We start from the raw sequence: 20,503 nt of genomic DNA, 5'->3' as shown, positions 1-20,503 counted from the left end.
ATCTTTGCACCTCAGTAAGACAAACTAGATCTTCTCACTCCAACTACCTCATCATACCTATGTTCAAACTGCAAAAAGCAGGGGGTAAAAGCTTCCCAGTCCTTGCAGCTAAAACCTGCAATGCTCTACCTCCCAACATCAGACTAGAACCTTCCTTTCTCAAATTCCGGAAAGAGGCCAAAACCTGACTCATTCTGAATGAAAACTAACCTTCCTCTTAGCCGGTTCTTGTACACATCTAACTCCCTCGTGAATATTCACTCTTCGAACTGGCGCTGTTGTGTAAATATACTCTGTCTTTTGTAAACTGGGGTAAATACCCTGCCTGTAAATTATGTAAACTAATATGCCTGTAACTGTAAATAATGTATCTCCATATGTACCTAAGTAATGTGCCCAGTTGCCTCAGGGCTTGGCGCGCTATATAAATAAATACAATACAATACAAATAATAAAGGAAAAATGCATTTCTATCCCCAGTTTATGGGTTTTCCTACCTAACCAAACTAAGGTGCTTGTCGTCTGTTATGAAGCCCAAAAGTACACAGTCTGTCCTTAGCCCACCTCTAAGCTACTCTGTCCCTACCACTAATAGAAAACAACCAAAGACCAGGAGAATGACTTCCTTCGCTGAATTCCTTCACCTGGATGTGCTCCCTCAGCTTCAGTATGCAATCTTGGGATATTACTTGGCTAGCTCGTGAAGTAATTGTTTTAGTTCTTGTAGGGGACTTTTCCAGTCCTGGTTTCCCCTACTTGTTCCATTGGCAGGCCTTTCCTCCTCGGCTTTGTTAGATTTGGAATTCCTGGACAAAGATCTCTCTTCAGTCTCTCTGAAAGTCTTTCTCTTCCTGGTTCTACTATGGAGACTGATTCCCTCTTTGTATGGTTCTTATTCTCTCTGTTAATACAGTTCTTCAACTTTTCGTTTATAATACAGTTGATATATTCCACCTCTTGTGATTCACTCTCTTCCTCCTTGCTATTAGGGTAGACCCAATAGTAATTCTCTTGTCCAGTTTGTATATCACTCCAACGAGTAGGCTGGGCTTCACAATGGTTTTTCACTTTGGACCACTCACTGGGATGAGTAGGCTGAGTCCCGGAGTGTTTGTTACTCTTCTCATCTTTTGGCCACTTACTTGGATGAGTAGGCTGACAGTATACTTTATTGCTGTGTTTCCTCCTGGGTCTCACGCCATCCTTGCTGGCTGGCTTTTCGAGGGTTAGCATTACCGGGCCTTTTCACAGGAGCGGGACTTCATACGTTGTCAGGACAGCTTGGTTTCTCGTTCCGTCTGATTTGGACTCTATTGTAGTCCATCCTCTGTTTGTTGAACACTCTTCATGCTTGGTTCAATCTTCTTCGCCACAGTACTATTGGTCCCAGACCAGGGAGTAATCATCCTTCTTCTTCATGGTGTTAGCAATATATTGTTCTTCAAGGGGAATCTTGTATTACAATAACACACAGTGGTTTGGTTTGATGGTGTCCGTGTGGTGTTAAAGGTAAGGGCTTTTAGGGAGTTACTCTGCGGAGCAGGAATCCCTGTCCCTCAGGGGGTTGTCTTTCCCTTTGATGTCCCACTTACTGCCACCATTAGGGGGATTATTGTGTAGTGGGCTTACCTCCCTAGCCTCACAAGGAAAGGCTTCCTACTGGGGAAAAGTGACTGAATCCCACAGAATGTAAACAAACAACTGACCAGTTTGGTCTGATAAAGCATGTGTATCTTTAAAAGATGCCAATGCTAGATAACTATATTTACAGGTAAGTAACCTTATTTTGTACTCATTGTAGTGAATACAGTACTCCTAGTTCATAGTCCCCATTTCCCTGCATGTGTCCTTCCTCCTTCCCCAACAAAAGATTATTTGTTTTCTAAATAGCTCATTATGAAAAGCGCAGACGTGGGGAGCTGGTTAGAAGTGTGAAGGGGCACTGCCAGGATTGGGTTTGAAAATATGTTCAATTATTTGGGCTCCCGTTAAAGCACCACACTTCTAATTCTTTTTAAGCTTTGCTAAATCCTGATGTACGTGAACTAAGTATAGCCTTGCATCAGTGATCATTTTCTGCAGCCCATATTTAGGATCCCTTTTGTCTAAAGCTTAGCTGCTGTACGCATTCTTCTTTTCTTCTTTCTATTAGGGTTTCATCGCCCCTCCTATAAAATGCAGATCCCCAAAAACACATTTTGAATGGATTGTGTCCTCCCATGTATTCCTCATCTTGTCATATTATATCTCTCCAGCTTTGATGCTTTGGAAAAAATCTTCTCTCGCCAGAGGGCGCTGTATGCGATGCCATCGCGTCGATGTCCCTCGAGGGCCCCCTTCGAGCATCAACGTCATTGTCAGTATAAATAGCGCATGCAGCGCCCGTTGGCTTCAGTTCTGTTTTTCCAAAAGCTTTCGCTTCAAGTTATTAACACCGCGCTTCAGTTTTTCGCAAGACAGATTTCTTCTTCATCGACTTCTTCGACACCAAAGTGTGGTTTTAAAAAAAAAAAAAAAAAAAAAAAATGCCACGACTGCGGATCAAAAATGTCTATTATGGATCCTCGCTGCATCTGCCTGTGGTGTCTAGGCTCCGGGCACCGTACCGATGACTGCAGGTCCTGTCAAGCCATGACGGAGAATGCTCTCTGGGAGCTCAGAAGTGAACTGGCAGTGGAGAGGGTGGCTTTGAAGTCTTCTTTGAAGAGAGAGAAAGTCTGGCGAGTCTAGAGGCTCCTCTCGGCTCAAAAAATCGAAGAGGGTCTGATCGAGGAGTCGATCGAGGCAGTCTTCGTCTTCTTCCTCATCATCGGATTCCTCTACTGAGGTAATGAGATGCCCGATAAAATTCGATTCCCCAAGAAAATGGGATGCTTTTAGATCGGAGATGATGCGTATTTTCGAGAATGCAGCCTCGACCCCCTCGAAAAAATCGCACAAGAGCCATGCCTTGGTTTCTCCTTCAGATGACAAAGGGAAGTCGAAGACTACTACTTCAAAGCCGAGCATGAAGCCGGCAATACGTCGAGAAAGTTCTCAACCCAACGAGAGTATCGACTCGGGAACCAAGTCCTTCCTCGGTATCACCGAAGCAACACAAAGCATCGAAGAACTCAACAACTTTGTTAACTCCATCGGAGTCAGACCTCTCGACGCAGAGTAAACCCGCGCCATTTTCGAAGCCGTCTTTGACACCATCGACGTCCACTGGCATACAAGACAATGTTTACAAACCGGTTCCGAAGAAATACTTTTCTAAGTCTGTCTTCAATCTATGAGGAGAATCAGCCCTCTGAATAGGATTTCCCCCTCTTTTGGGCTACAATTTGGCACTCAGAATGTGCCAGGAGAGCTCATTTCTCAAGAGTCGAAAATGAGACCTTTATGATTCTCTCCAGTTGTCTATTGTTCTTGACACCTCACCTGAACTGGAATTTGGCAGGCCTGACCCTTCTGAGCATGCAGATTCGTATAGAAGACTCATTACTAGGGTCACAGAGTATATGTGTTGGAGCAGAGCTTCTCCTACATATGAACAGGACGACATGACTGACATCCTGGACCACGGCCCTCATAGGACCCAATTCTGCCCTTCCATAAGGTCCTTCAGAGGAAAGTCACTGCAAATTGGGAGGCCCTGGAATCTGCACCTGCAGTTAATAGAAACTTTGCAATGAATTACAGGCCTTCGAGCAGCGATCCGGAATACCTAACCAATCACCCCACATCTGAGAGCTTGGTAGTTCAGGCTGCCACATCATCCAGGCAATCGGCTTATCCCTCTACCCCTCTCCCCCCTCAGATAGAGATGACAAGACGGTAGATGCCTGGGCACGTAAGGCTTTCACCTCAGGCATCATGGCATTGAAATCGATCAATGTCACTTGTACTCTTTCCAGATTCCCTTACGCCCTGTGTGACTGTGTGCCATGGCGGCTGATCACAATCCGGAAGGCGAACAGACTGCTTCCTGGCTATAGTTAAGGATGGTAAGGAGGCGCAATGGGAGAATGTCTCCAGTCAGGTTTGGATACTGCTGACCGCATCAGCAGATCCATGGCTGCTAGCACCATACTAGGCAGATGTGCGTGGTTGAGGAAGTCTGGGTTTGCACCGGACGTGCAGGCTAGGCTTCTCAACATGCCCTTTGACGGCTTGAGGTTGTCCAGCAGCAAGGCGGATGAAAGTTTAGAGAAGCTGCAGACCTCCAAGGCGGCGGCTAAATCTCTTAGCGCCTCCATTCGACAACCTCAACAAACCTACTCGGGCTCATCTTCCTGGAGGTGTTGTTCTTTTCATTTCTATTCTTCAATTGGTGGAGGAAGGGGACAGGCCGGACAAAGGGGACAAAGAAGATTCCCTCGTGGTGGACAAGGAAGGGGTGCTAAATCAGCCCCAGCAGCGGCAACTTTACCCTCAGCCGCTTCTGCAGCCACCTCTAAACGACTGAGGCCTTGACCCACAAGACCCCGGTGGGAGGCAGAATTTCTCCGCATCTGAACGAATGGCAGGGCATTACTTCAGATGCTTGGGTTCTGGAAACAGTAGCCGATGGTTACTGCCTTCCCTTTCAAAAAAGGCCTCTGGACCATCCACCGGGATACAACTCTGTCAAAATTCCGGATCCGCTCCTTGAGCTGGAAATCTTGACCCTGCTAGAGAAAGGTGGAGAAAGGTGCAATAGAACATGTAACTATAGCGGAGAGGAACAAGGGTTGGAATTCCCCCTACTTTCTGGTTCCCAAGAAGGACAGAGGATTGAGACCCATCTTGGCTTTATGGAACTTGAAAATGTTTCTCAGGAAGGACAAGTTCAAGATGGTTGCCCTTTCTCAGATCCTTCAGGCTCGCCAACTCCAAGACTGGTTGGTATCATCGAACGTCCAGGATGCTTACTTTCATGTGCCAAATCATCTTTCGCACAGAAAGTACCTGTGGTTCGCGATTGGCAGTTCTCATTTTCAATTTAGAGTTATGCCATTCGGGCTGACCTCCACCCGAGGGTTTTCACCAAGTTGATGGTGGTGGTGGCAGTGAGTCTCAGGAGAGGGGGGATTCACGTCTACCCCTACCTGGACGATTGGCTAATCAGGGCTCGTTCACCAGAGAAAGCCCAGGAACATCTCAGTATCACCTGCCACTCCCTTCACAAACTGGGCTTCTCCCTCAATTACAGGAAGTCCTATGCAATACCATTCCAAAGACTCCAATTCATTGGAGCAGTCTTGGATACTTCCTCGGGGAAAGCTCCACACATTCTGCAGATGGGAACAAAATTGCAGAATGCCCAGCATCTTCCGTTCTTCGATTTTCTGGGGTTGCTCAGTCTCATGGCATCCTCCATTTTTCTGGTGCCAGAGGCCCGATTGAGAATGAGATCTCTTCAATGGGCTCTCAGGACTCAGTGGTCCCAATTCTCAGGGAATATGTCAGACCAACTGACCTTGTATGGTGGGCTTGCAAAGACAACATTCACAGTGGAGAATCTTTTTGGCGACCATGTCCGGAGATAACGGTAGTGACAGACGCCTCACCCACAGGGTGGGGAGCCCACAACAACGATCTGCCACTCAACGGTCGTTGGTCTCCATCGGAGTCCAGACTGCACATCAACCTTTTGGAGCTGAGGGCAATGAGGCTAGCGCTGAAGCCCTTCCTGCCTTCTGTACGAAGAAAGAATGTCCTGATAATGACGGACAACACAGTGACCATGTACTACCTCAACAAGAGAGGAGGTGTAGAGTCACTGCCAGTGTGCAGACAGGCAATGCAGCTCTGGTTCTGGGAAATTCAAGAAGGAATCTCTATCAGCAGTTCACCCAGCCGGAGAGCAGAACACGGCGGCGGACGCTCTGAGCAGGCAGAGCACAGTCTCCCACGAGTGGTAACTAGCTTAGGAAGTCCTTCAACAGATCTTCACCTTTCGGCGACCCCTCAAGTGGATCTCTTTGTGACCGGTGCCAACCAGAAGTGTGAGCTGTACTGCTCTAGGGAATTTTCCCCCAACAGGAGCTCTAGGAGACTCATTCGTGGTGGTCTGGGTATTTCCACTCCTGTATGCGTTTCCTCCAATCACTGTCATTCCTCACATGATCAGGAGGTTGAGAAAGTTTGGGAAATCCATGATCCCAATTTCTCCGGATTCGGCCAGGAGGACGTGGTACCCTCCAATACGTCTTCCATAAAGAGAGGATCTTCTCTCGCAAGAGAAAGGTCGGGTTCTCCGTCCAGATGTCAAAACACTCAGCCTTCACGCATGGTTTCTGCGAGGTTGAGATACAAGGATTGGGATCTCCCGGAAGACGTGATGGAGATTTTACATTTAGCCAGAAGGCCAGCAACCAAATCCTTGTACCGGTGCCGTTGCAATAAATTCAGCAACTGGTACAGGGATCACAATGTGGATCCATTCTAATGTGGCACACCTATGGTGCTTTCGTTCCTATTGCTTTTAGTCAATCTGGGGCTCCAGATTGGAACCATAAAAGGGATACCTGGCAGCGCTTTCCATTTTTAAGTGCTCCTCAAAAGAGGATTCCTATTTTAAAATCCCCTTGATTGTACGAAGGGACTTATTAATGTATACCCTCCAGTTCCATTCCATTTAATGTACCGGTTCGGGACCTAAACCTTGTTTGTTTGTTTATTTGAATTGTGCACCAGACCCGGGGGTATCGGGGCGCATTGGAATAAGAAATCTTACAGCTTGGTTACACATTAGAAGAGAGAGTGCAAATCAGGAAAGTACAAATAAATCATACATAAAAGGTGTTACAAGTATATCATATATAAAAGGGGTCAGCAAGAGGCAATCCCGGTAAGGGCATCATTCAACAAGAGGCTATACAAAAAGGACAACATTCAATAAGACATTCTGAGATCTATTTACAGTGCAATGGTGTGTGGAGTAGCGGCATTACTGGTCATTGGGCCTCATTATAAGTATGGCGGTAAGGCAACAACGGCGCCGGTATCGCTACCGGCACTGTTGCTACTGTACCGCCATAGTACAAGTTCTGTTCGCTGGTGCCCTTGCAGCCACCAGGTCTGACCTGGTGGCCGTACCAGCACCCACGAGCAGAACATGATGGTAGCACCGGTACCGTTATTAACGGTACCGGTGCTACCCCCCTCCACATTGCCATTGAGCCCTATGGAGCTCAAATGGGAATGGGGATATACCAGGCCCAGCACCTGCGAAAGGGCAATTACTGGGTCCGGCTGGGCCGGTAATTGCCCATTTGCAGGTGCCAGACCCGGATGCGAGTTTGAAGGTAGCCTTGCAGGTAGAACCGGCAAGGCTACCTCCAACCTCGTAATGAGGCCCATTGTCTTTAAGCCAGGTGATGATGTTCTGTCTGAAATTTAAGTATGTTTGATCCACTCGCAAGGAGGGAAGTAGGGCGTTCCAAAGCTATGCTGCCTTGACAGGGTAGCTGCCGCCCCCGATCTTGGAGAGTTTAAGTCTTGGAACTGTGAGGCAATTATGATTGGCTGTTCTAGTGGGCCCTTATTGAAGATTTTCTGGTGAATCTCTCTTTGAGGTTGTAGGGCGCAGCATTGTTCAGACATTTGTGGGCGAGTGAGGCAGTTTTCAGCCGAATTTTATCGTGGGTAGATAACCAGTTGTTTTGTCTTCCAGTCTCGGAGATGTGCTCTCTCCTTGCTCTCAGGGCATTGTTCTGGAGAGTTTGAATTCTCTTAATAATGTGCTTGTTAGCCCCTATATAAAGAGAATTGTAGTAATCCAGTATAGACAATATAAGAGGTCTGGCGTGGGTAATGCAACTATTTTTGGATAGGAAGGTTTAACCATGTATTAAAATTCCTGACATGTATTCCATTCGAGCCTTTACATTCATGTCCTTTAAGGCTCCTAACATTGAAAACAGTCCTACTTATCGCAATAACATCAGCCTGCAGGGTAAGTGAGTTGCATGCTCTTTCTTGCAAGCCTCCTCATACTACTTTCTATAAAGATGAAGTAATCCTCAGGGTAAAACCATCTTTTCTACCGAAGGTAGTCTCCGACTTCCATTTGTTGCAAAAGATAACGTTGACAACTTACGAACCTCCTTTTCATTCAGGTAAAGAAAAGTGGAGATTGCATAGATTAGACCCAAAAAGGGCTCTAAGCTTTTACATTTCAAGTATGGCTAAATTCCGACAAGCTGATCAACATTTTATTGGGTATACTGGCCCCAAATTGGGCCTGGCAGTCACCAAACAAACAATATCCAGGTGGATTATACTGCCCATTGGCGAATGTTATAGACTTGCGGGTATGGTCAAGGAGTATTTTTTGCTAAGGCCGTCCTCCATTCGGTCCATGATTAAATTGATTGATACTCCCACCTCCGAATTGTTCCTTCTTTGGGAGTTTATCATAAGATGAGGAATATGTGGGAGGACACAATCCACTCGAAGAACAAGTTACTTACCCCTGGTAACGTTCTTTCGATTGGATGTTCCTCACACGTATTCCTCATGGCCCTTCCCATCCTACCCCGCTGTCCAATTTACGTGCATTACACTCTGCACTTTCTGAGAGCCTACGGTCTTTGGTACGCCTAGTTAATTCCTCGAAAAAGGGGACAGGAGAAACAGAACTGAAGCCAATGGGTGCTGCATGCGCTATTTATACTGACAATGACATTGACACTCGAGGGAGGCCCTCGAGGGACATTGACGCGACGGCATTGAATAGAGCGCCCTCTGCTGAATTTTTTTCTGAAGCAGCAAAGCTCGAGCGATATAATATCACAAGATGAGGAATACGTGGGAGGAACATCCAATCGAAAGAACGTTACCAGGGGTAAGTAACTTGTTCTTCTAAGCATGTAGAAGTCCCCGCTGGTCGGCAGTTCTCTATTATCCAGGGCCTCCCACGGCTCCAGGCAATCAAATTCAGGCATGCCCAAAGTCAGTCTGTCAGGTGGCAAAGCCTAAATCTACTATGTATCTACTATGTATACCTCCTAGTTCCATAGTGGCAGACAGCTCGCTTTGCCGACAAAAGGAAGGTGGTCACAGAGCCAATGCAATTGGCATGTGTCAGGCATGTGTCAGGGCTGGCAGTTTGAATGGGCCTCCTTGTGAAAACTGTGCAAGGCCCTGTGCCCACACAACACCTAAATGGCCTTCCTGGGCTCACCCCAGGTTTCACATTCCAGGATGTGCCTTGACATGAGCAAATTAGTTTAGAAAATACTCTGTCACTGCCTGTTTTCATTAATATTCTTGCTGGAGTATTTAAAAAAGAAAACCAGTCTGTGAAAGTATAATTTAGAAACTATTTAAAAATTTGAAGCTTTCATAAAAACTGACTAGGAGTTCCTTTTTTGGTGGATATTGGCACAGCACCATTTCTTTCTGCTTGCTTTCTAAAAGTAGTACTGGCGTTACGTTCACAGGCACAGAGATATTTTCCAGTGTCCACTTCTTTTAAAACAATTTAAAACAATTTCCCTATGCATAACCCAAAAATGTAATGTACAGTAGGTTCTGACGCACATTGTAGGGCTGTAGATGTGGATGAGGATCTAATTAATGAAAGAAGAAAACACATCGATGTTAGATTAAATATCCGGCCTCAGCCTATAGTAGAGGACAAAAATGCAATGGTGAAAAAGCAGAACGGTTGTGTTTGCAAATGGGAAGATGGGACCTTTCACAAAATGCTACCCTATAATTCCTGGCAGAGCACCAGGCAGGCACTTGTAATGTTAATTGTGCTAGCTGTGGTTTATGTAACAATATAGTTTTTTTTAAGGGTGTGGAGAAGGATGTGACTTAAGTTATATTTTTAGGCATCACGGATGCAACATGTAGGTAATGTGAAATATAAATCTGTGTTACAATACTTGTACCTTATTTGAAAAAGTATTCTAGTTCATGTTATTTTATGCATTCTAACATAATGTGCGCTAATATTGCTGAGCGCTAACATAAATGCAGTGCAATATGAGTCTTTCATGGAATACTATTGCTTCTTTAGTGGTCCTTGCTCCACTGATCAATAGTAATACATTATTTTGTACTATCAGAGGGTATCAGGTAATATTATCCCCATATATATGGTCGCCGTAAATAATATCGCCGGGGAAAGGTCACAGCGATATTATATGGGTGACCTTATATATGGGGACAGGGGCAAAAAATAAATGTAGAAAAAAAAAAGTTCGGCGAGATTTTTGTGGCGACATTATTACATGGAACCTATCAGAGGTGATTTTATAATGTATTTTACAAACTACACTTTGTGGACTGACATGTCTGTTTGTCGGCAGGAAATATGTATTGCAAAGCACAGTGAAAAGAACCTGCATAATCTTCAAAGTGATGATACATACAGAAAGCACCATTCCGCTCAGCAAGTAAGTGGCATTTTCATTAATTGAAAGTAATCTTCAGAGGAGTATAGTCTTGTTTGGTTAAAACATTTGTATTCGGGCAACAAAGTCGGCAGCCTTTACCTTGCCTTTCTTTAGGACCTCATCTTAATCATTCTGCAATCTGTTGGGACTCGAATGAAAGCTCCCGAAATGTCAGGTAGTAACATTTCATCAGTGCGCAGACCCCCGACCCCGTAGGACAGGCCGGTGGCCATGTTGTGGGGACTACACCCGGCAGCGGCAGCGCTACAAAAGCACACACCACCAAACACCTAAGCCCCAGTCGACATTCGACAGATGAGTCAAATACTTGACAACTTTCGACACCGCGAGAAAGGTACTCCGAGTCCCGGTCCTCTGGGCAATCTCGATCAAGATCGCCACACGACCGGGTTCAACAGTCGAAAGACTGCAAGGGTGTCGCTCGAAAAACTCCTTCCGAAGGCCGATAGTCGGCGGACGAAGCCTCGGCTCCCACACCCGAAATTCGACACTCGACATCGGATAAAGCGGCAGGCCCCAAGAAGTCTGTGAAACACTCCTCTGGGCCCCAGGGTGGGGAAAAACATCATAAGAAGTCCTCTAAAACCACTCATAGGGACAGGAACCCTCCTAGGGAGAAGACACCACAAAAGGGAATATTATCCAGGGCCATAGAAAAACCTAAGGACTCTACTTAAAATTATACCTCCCACTGATGAGGAATTGGGTATTTCCCCTCAATCTATTGTGATCCCAAGTTCAAAGGAATGGTCTTCCCAAGATATTGATAGGGTAATGCGAAGAATAACCTTCATGGCCAATTTTTATGAAAAAAAAACAGATTACTTTTGGAGTTTCCACTCCACTCCTCCAACCTCAGCCCCTTTCCGGCTCTCAAGCCTCTGCCTTACCCACTCAACCCCCTTCTAAGAGGTCTCGCTTTAATGTCCCCTTACAAAGTACGGTTATAGATCTAGATGACCCCGAATTAGAACAAGAAGACCAGGAAGATCTCTCCTTTGTGGCAACATCTGACTCTCAACTTAATGAAGAGGATACAGATGAACCTTATTATGGGGATGATGATGATGATGATGATGATGACCCATAGGCAGACGAGGAGGCTAACATGTACTCCATAGATTCCCCTCTTAATCCGGACACTCCAGTGGTCGATTCCCCTGTCGATAATCAACCCCTCCTCAATGAAGTCTTAGCCAAAGCAGCGGAACACTTCCAAATTGACACACAGGAGGTACAGGAGGATAAAGACTGTGCATAACAAATACTGGGGGACAAAAAGACAGTAGGTTAGTTTATCCCGCTACTAAAATCGGTCCAATGCAGGATACAGCCTTCCTTAGAAGCACCCAATCTCACACGGGCCGTTAACCCGCGTGTGGAAAAACTATTTAGGCCTGCACCATCAGACCCTTTATATATAAGAGGCCAATTGAGACCAGACTCATTGGCTGGTACCACAACTAGAAAAAGAGCAGGCACACCCCTTGCTTCCTCCGAGGCCCCACCGGATAAGGAAAGCAAAAAGATATATGCCATGGGCAGAAAGGTCGCTTCCTCTGCGGCCTATCCAACTAGAATAGCCAACAACGCAACCCTTTTGGCTAGTTATAATTGCCATAAGTGGGAGGAAAGGTCTGCTTTACTTTCGTCCGCCCCGGATGCACTCAAATCACAACTAGCTCAGGTGGCATACCCATCTCCTTAAATCAAATTTTGATGCAGCGGACAATGCCGGAAGAGTCCTTGCAGAGGGGACTATTATAAAGAGGCATGCATGGCTTCGCCAGTCAGGCTTTAGGCCAGAAACATAAGCCACTCTAATAAACATGCCAGTGAAACCCAACATGCTTTTCGGTAAGGCTGTGGAAGACGCACTTAAAGGATAGTTCCGGGACTTTTTTTTTATTGTCCCTACGGGTCGGCCATGTGTTTGTAAGCATAAATCGGTAGATCGTAGGAAACTTTCCTATGGACCTTACCCGACTTTTCGCCCATTATCGCACTCGAAATCAGCCTCCATTTTGTGATAATCCTATCATTCCGCCGCATCGACCTGGCTCACCTGCCTTTGCGGCACTAAATCAAATCCCCCGCCCCTGAGCCTGACATCAGCAGACGCGTACTGCCCATTTCAAGCACGTCTCGTGTCAACAATCGCTGCGCCTCAGCTATTGACGTGTTGCCATGGAAATGGCAGGACGCCTCTTTCCCCAATAAGTATAAACAGACCGTTTCACAACACACAGCAGCAGATTTTCGATTCCATTCCTCTCTCTGTGTTACTTTGAGTATTCTGTGACTCGTTTCAGTGCTCTGGTCAGCTAACTTCGCCGCTTGTAGCCCGTGTGAACACCTGTACCATCTCTGTAAATTATTTTACTATCTTTACCGCACAATGGCCACAATAATGCCGTATATGTACGAGCCCGAGTACACCGAGGAAGAACTACTGGAAAGTCAAGCACGCGAAAACGATGGGGATTCGGACGGCAGTTGGGAGGACCAGTCAACGGATGAAGAGCCTGGACCATGTCGCATGGACGGCGTCTCCACCTGGTGCACGTGCAATCGGTGCGAGCTAATGCCAACTGAGGAGGAGAACTGCTGCTGCCGTGAAAATTCCGGGTGCTTGGCCTACATTTCGGAAAGCGAGCAAAGTCTGCAGGAAGGCGAGCAAAGTCCGCAATGCATCACCGAGCTGCCAGAGTTCAGGGAAGCCTGCCTCTCACGGACCGTGTTGAGGATGATGATGGTGCTTATGCACGAACTTCGCGGCACTGTTCGTCCGCGTAATCCGAGTAACGAGTAAGTATACTCTGTTTGTGATGTCAGTGATGCCACCACTATTTCATGGTCGTCTCCCACATATAAAATTACATTTACATATCATTCGAACGCATGTAAATTTGTTCCATATAGTGCATTTTCTAGATATAATTTTTTTCTAAGAAAAATGACATGTGTTACCTGAATCGACATTGATAAGAAAGTTTGGTCAGTTTAATACAGTTTGCATCTTTTTTTTTCACAGGTGGTACAGGCTGGTGGCCTATCGTTGCTTCACTTGGTGGCTTCACGGGAGGCTCGGACACCGCGTTCGGAGAGTAATACCTGCCTGTGCGGTACTTGCCATTAGACAACATTTCCCCAGTGACAGTGGACAATACCGCGGATTTTCCCTCGATGTGCTGCAACCTCAACTTTACAATGTGTAATGTTTATTATTTATGTTTAATTAAAATCTAAAATAAAGCCCAACATATATTTTAACAATGGTTGTTTTGATTTTTTAAATGAATCTAGTGTATATTCTCCTGGGAGGGTGAGGTATTTATAAACTCACCCCCCTGCATTCCATGTAGTAGATCCTGCAGCCATCCTCTTACATTCAGTTAGATGGCCTCTCCTTGGTGAGGCCCTGCGGCAAACGGGTCTTGTCTGCACGACCACCGCCCCGATCCACCCCCCGCCCTATCAAAGGCAGTTCGCACCGGGGTACTTGTGCTGGCAAGTGGAGCTGTCAGGGAGCGATAAAGGCCAAGAGGTGCCAAAGACCATGTACACTTCAAAGTGGTCTATAGAGCATGGGTTGTTGTTCCCATGTCTACCTCCAGACCCCGTGTCTCCTGCCAAGCATCCCCCCTCACGCTGGACGGCCCCCTGCAATCCACATAAGTGTGTCTCCATTCACGAGTCTTCCTGTGTCTTGTCTGCACGACCACCGCCCCGATCCACCCCCCGCCCTATCAAAGGCAGTTCGCACCGGGGTACTTGTGCTGGCAAGTGGAGCTGTCAGGGAGCGATAAAGGCCAAGAGGTGCCAAAGACCATGTACACTTCAAAGTGGTCTATAGAGCATGGGTTGTTGTTCCCATGTCTACCTCCAGACCCCGTGTCTCCTGCCAAGCATCCCCCCTCACGCTGGACGGCCCCCTGCAATCCACATAAGTGTGTCTCCATTCACGAGTCTTCCTGTGTCTTGTCTGCACGACCACCGCCCCGATCCACCCCCCGCCCTATCAAAGGCAGTTCGCACCGGGGTACTTGTGCTGGCAAGTGGAGCTGTCAGGGAGCGATAAAGGCCAAGAGGTGCCAAAGACCATGTACACTTCAAAGTGGTCTATAGAGCATGGGTTGTTGTTCCCATGTCTACCTCCAGACCCCGTGTCTCCTGCCAAGCATCCCCCCTCACGCTGGACGGCCCCCTGCAATCCACATAAGTGTGTCTCCATTCACGAGTCTTCCTGTGTCTTGTCTGCACGACCACCGCCCCGATCCACCCCCCGCCCTATCAAAGGCAGTTCGCACCGGGGTACTTGTGCTGGCAAGTGGAGCTGTCAGGGAGCGATAAAGGCCAAGAGGTGCCAAAGACCATGTACACTTCAAAGTGGTCTATAGAGCATGGGTTGTTGTTCCCATGTCTACCTCCAGACCCCGTGTCTCCTGCCAAGCATCCCCCCTCACGCTGGACGGCCCCCTGCAATCCACATAAGTGTGTCTCCATTCACGAGTCTTCCTGTGTCTTGTCTGCACGACCACCGCCCCGATCCACCCCCCGCCCTATCAAAGGCAGTTCGCACCGGGGTACTTGTGCTGGCAAGTGGAGCTGTCAGGGAGCGATAAAGGCCAAGAGGTGCCAAAGACCATGTACACTTCAAAGTGGTCTATAGAGCATGGGTTGTTGTTCCCATGTCTACCTCCAGACCCCGTGTCTCCTGCCAAGCATCCCCCCTCACGCTGGACGGCCCCCTGCAGACCGCATAATGCCACGACATATACACGTCATTCATTCACAAACACACCCCTGTTTCGAATTCTTTATAACCCACTTCATATTTCTAATGAGAACTTCTTTGCGCTTTGCTAGTCAACCCGTGAAGGTGCTGGTTATCTGCTCTTCGTCTCTGTGAACTTCCGTGACCACTTTGAGCAAACTCGTCAGTTTGCAACCTGTGAACTGCTCCCTGTTCTACGACAAGAAACTACTCTGATCCCTGCATCTAACTGTTTGTTCGTCAAGGTAAGTCCATGTACCATAATCATTTTGCGTCCAATTTTTTAATTTATATCTATTTGCTAGTAGTCATCAAATTGCATCCATGTTTTCTTTTCGTTCACGACAGTACATGCAAGGAACTAGTCACATGTTCTGAGTTTAGTCAAATTACTTTTTCTATTTTTTGAAAGTTATTGAAATACTTATCCGCATGTGAATAACATGTATAGTTCCAAGAACCAAAACGGACCTTGCATTGAACCTTTTATGTGTCATTTAATGTTTTAACACATTGGTATTCATAGAGAATTGTTGATCTTTACTTTTCAGAACTTTCCATAATGCCTGCCTGTTCCATTGGCGGTTGCCCTTCGAAGACCCATAACAAATCTGAAGGTACTATAATGCATGTTTTCCCTAAGACAATAGATCAGATAAGAGAATGGGTCCGATATTGCGGATATCCAGCCTCTGAGATAGAAAGTAGAGTCCTAGAAGTCTTTGCGGACAAGAGGGGTGATCGATACCGCATCTGCAGCAGGCACTTTAGCCCAGACATGTACTCCACATCATTGCTAATAAGGACGAAAACACCGCGAGCGAGGCGAAAATTGCTCTCAACCGCTATTCCCACTCTATTCGTCCACATCCCTCCACTGGTGAGTCAAGTTTACGTATTTATCTCTCGGCATTGCGGTAGTGTGTAGCATTAGCTAACAATAATTTCCCCATTTATGTATCCACTCAATATGAAGGCTGAAGATTCTCCATCCGTGTCGTTATTGCAGTCATCAGCCACTTCAAGCGCCTATCGGGTAATCTTACTTAGCTATTCTGACACTGACTTGTTTTAGGCATGTAAATCAATAGTTTTAATTGATCGTGTAATTATTTTACCTAATGGTACACCACAGTACTCGTCCTCTAGTCTTTGTTTTCAGTTATAATTATTGTTATCCAAAATAATGCAAGTACTGTCTTTCAGGGAGATGCTGAGGAGTCCAACGCATTGACGACAACCGTAGATGTCACTCAGATGCTCGAGGTACGTTTCCGGACAGTTCCATCGATGGAGATCATCAGATCTTGCATTCTTGTAGCGTGATTGTTACACACAATGTTTCTTTCGTTTTTAGCCATTGGTATGTCCTTCTGTCGTCGCCCTCCTATGTGTCTTCTTTTTTCAATATTGTGTTCATTACTAATGAAAGTCCTATGTTTCAGGGAGTCGATGGAGCATTAGTCCAAGAGGAAGGGGGAGCATGCAGTTACGGGTCGGCGCAACAGCTTGCAGAAGTGTGCACCGCAGTTACAGCGTCCCTTGATGTTCTTATGCATTTCGAGGTATGGATACTGACAGATCAATCATGCGAGATCAAATGACGTGATTACATCCGCTATACTTCCTTCTTTATTAACGCAAGTACTATGTTTCAGGGAGCTGACGGAGCTTCTTCAACAAGAACATCACCCCTAGTAGTTGATGCAGATCTCTGGGTGGTGACACTTCCAACGATGGAGCAAATCGAATCATATTTAGATATCCATTATTTATTTTAGACAACTGATCATTTGTGCAGGTCTATTTAGATGAGCCGTTGACGCCTGCAGAAAGTTTATGTTCTTTTAAACAAAATAGAAAACCATACTAATGCAATTACTGTGTTTCAGGGAGTTGCTGAAGCGTCATCTTCAATAATATCATCAATGGAAGTCTATGCGGAGCCCGAGGTATGGATCTTGACAGTTCAATCTAACTAGATCAACAATGCGTGAACTATTGTCGTTTGAATGTTCTACACAATGCGTTCATTCGTGTTTTGCTATTGAGATGTACGTATGGGTATTGGTCCCCAAGTACATTTTGTGTTTTCAATATTATTATACATACTAATGAAAGTTCTATGTTTCAGCGAGTCGATGGAGCCTCAGTGAGTGATGGATGTGCTTATCATGAAAGTATAGTCGTTGCAGCGCGAGAGGAAGTGGAGACATGCACACACGAGTCGGAGCAACAGCGTCCAGATGTTGAAGTTCGAGGAAAGAAAGTTTCAAAGAAAAGAAAGCAAAAGAAGGTTAGTGTCCTGTTCACTATATTATGTTGTCTTTCACTGTCAATAGTTCAATACTGTAAGTTGTGTTTAAACTGAACATCCCTTTTCTAATCTGTCCTCTAGTTGCGAGTGGGTGTAAGAACTAGATCTACACAGACAGTGAAGCGAACGAGAGATGTTGCTTGTCAAACCTTTTGGCAGGGACTTGAGACTGGAGATGCATCGTGCCAATGGGAAGAATATGAAGTGATTGACAACGGAGCTATACCACCACCAGCCATTGATAGTGAATGTCCTCCTGGTAGTTTGGATGCAGTCGTAGATCAATTCACAGAATCCACACCCGCAAAAAATAAGAGCACGCGAAAGTTGAAGACATTGTTTTTTTCTCCCATCTCCGGACAAGGAACAGATGTTGCAATGGAAGAGAATGAAGTGGACGACAATGAAACACCATCAATATCACTCAGCATAGCGGAAGACGATATCAGAGATTGTACCTTTCATGCGAGTGACATGTCCTCAACGTTACAGGCCGAACCAGCTGGGATGCAGAGTGACAGTATAAGGAAAGAGGCCAAATTCATTGTATTCGATAGCTGTTTGATGGATATTATTATGATGATGAAATGTGGGCATTGGGTTGGTGGGGAAGTATGTGGGGAGCCATTGATTAATGTGACTCGTGCAATTCGAGGCACTAACCTTAAAATACATGCCACCTGTACACAATATCATCCGTTCGCATGGTCTGCACAACCCATGCTGGGGCAACTGCCAGCAGGCAATCTACTTTGTGCAGCGGCCGCACTTTTTAGTGGTTCAAGTTTTAAAAAGTTACAGTATTTCTTTCAGTTTGTGGGAATCCATTTCATTGCGAAAAGTCAGTTCTACAAATACCAAACCGATTATCTATTTCCAGCCATCAGCGAAGCTTGGAGAATGGAAAAAATGTCAATGGAAAGTACATTCGCGGGCAAACGCTTCAGGCTAGCCGGTGATGGACAATGCGACAGTCCAGGATTTTCAGCCAAGTACTGCACCTACCACTTTCAGGACATGGAAAGTAAGAAAATTGTGAGTTCGGTGGTCGTGCAGGTGTCACAAAGTACATCCTCAGTGGCCATGGAGAAAGTTGGCTTTGTAGCATCATTGCAAGAACTACAATCGCGGGGAATGGTGATCGACCTGATAGCCACGGACAGACACGTTTCAATTGCCAAGACAATGAGAGAACAGTACAAAAATATAAATCACCAATTTGACGTATGGCATCTTGCAAAAACAATCAATAAAAAATTGTCGGCTGCAGGAAAAAAAAAAGATATGCAAGGTATTTCACAGTGGTCCAAGTCAATCAGCAACCATCTTTGGTGGAGCTCAAAAACATGTGAAGGGTCGTTGGAAATTCTACTGGAAAAATGGCGGTCAGTAATGTTGCACTGCAGCAACGTACATCAATGGTCGACAAATGAGCATTTCCACAAATGTGAACATGGCCATTTGTCCACAGAGGAGGCACGGAAGAAGAAGTGGTTGATTCCTTCATCACCCACTCACAAGGCCATTGAAAAGATTGTATTTGATAAAACTATAACAAGAGATTTGAGGGGACTCACGGAATTCTGCCACACAGGAGATTTGGAGGTGTTCCACAATATGTGCCTAAAGTACAGGCCCAAAAGATTGCATTTTGGCATGGAAGGCATGATAAATCGGACTCTTCTAGCGGTCTTGGCACATAACCATAATGTTGGCCGTCAACAAAGTAGGACGACCGGAACTTTAGGGACGCTTCGCTACAATAAGGCCTTCACTAAAAGAAGTAAACAATGGGTGATCAAACCAGTGTTTGAGGATATGCAATATGAGTTTATTGAGAGACTTATCGTAGATGTCCTCGATAGGCACATACATGGAGTGGTGAACGAACCTATGCAGGGGACAACTGCATTGCCACCCAACATTGCCTCTGTTCCATGTCCACCTAAAGCAGAGCTCATTGAGAAATACACATCACGGTTTAAATGATTGTAATTCGATTGTCTGTTCTCTCGAGTCTCCTCATGTTGCAGGCCCATTGCAATTAAACCAAACAGTAATATAAATCATTTTTACAAAAATTATAGAATGTTTCCGTATTACAAACACATGGCCGACCCATAGGGACAATAAAAAAAAAGGCACGCAGACAAGATGCCCTTACACTAACTGGAGCTAACTAGAAATGTGTGCTCGCTCAAAGTGAAGGTCAGCTGCTTTGATGTTTTGCTCGGGTGGCGGAACGGCCCACGACCCAATATAAGGTTCTATTGTGATTTGACCTTGACAGGCCGGGACCATCCTGAAAGACTAAGAAAAGATAATGAATAAAATTTCAGAAACGAAGCGATGAGCCACGTTCATTAGAAGAAGTAACGTCGGCAAAGAAGGAGTGGTGTTTCGGGTCTGCCCTACACAGAGACACAATGGAAAATGCAAATATAATGTAAGTAACTTTTGATGAGTTTATACCGCAATTTCATTACTATACAGTGGCTTTAAAGACGGGTTCAGTTGTACTTGTTCGTTCTATGTGGCATAGTGTTTTCTACCGCGCACTATCTGGAGGAGAACCATCTTCTTTTACTGAAGCACCTCAAAACCTTCCTCTTTGCTTCTGCTTTCTCTCTCCCTCTCCCCTGCTACAACTGGTCCACTGTCTGCGACCTCGGTCCTGGGCCCTTCCACTCTCCACCTGCACTGCCTCCCTGTCAACCCCTGCACTGGGGGACTGTCTCAGTATCCTACAGCCCCCCCTTCCCAGCACTTGTTCTGCACTTACCTTGCACTTGCCACCAGCTGGCCCTATTTATTTATTATTTTATGCTACTTACCTTGTACTCCACTCCCCCCCCTCCATGCCTCGCCACGCCTTTAAACACTTGTGTACACCCAGTAGCGCTGTCCTCGCTATGAAATGAATAATTTTAATAAGGATCTGATGGTGAGACTAATTTCATTTTTTATGTTTTTAGGTACATCATTCACTACTGTCTGTGTCACGAGTACCAG

The 20,503-nt window shown here is 45.8% G+C and overlaps 1 protein-coding gene across 1 annotated transcript in view; it reads left to right on the top strand.

Moving 5' to 3' along the window:
* The window catches only part of JMY (junction mediating and regulatory protein, p53 cofactor), a 1,013,065-nt gene that overhangs the window by 529,337 nt on the left and 463,225 nt on the right, over positions 1-20,503 (top strand). The window contains exon 7 of the mRNA XM_069627416.1: positions 10,290-10,376. Within this exon, the coding sequence (XP_069483517.1) occupies positions 10,290-10,376 (87 nt within the window). The remainder of the gene's footprint in view (positions 1-10,289; positions 10,377-20,503) is intronic.

Source organism: Ambystoma mexicanum, chromosome 6p (assembly GCF_040938575.1).
Source record: "Ambystoma mexicanum isolate Mex_15411 chromosome 6p, UKY_AmexF1_1, whole genome shotgun sequence".
In the NCBI taxonomy this organism is placed as follows: Eukaryota; Metazoa; Chordata; class Amphibia; order Caudata; family Ambystomatidae; genus Ambystoma; species Ambystoma mexicanum.
Note: the sequence above shows the minus strand (reverse complement) of the source record. Positions and strands in the feature narration are given on the sequence as shown.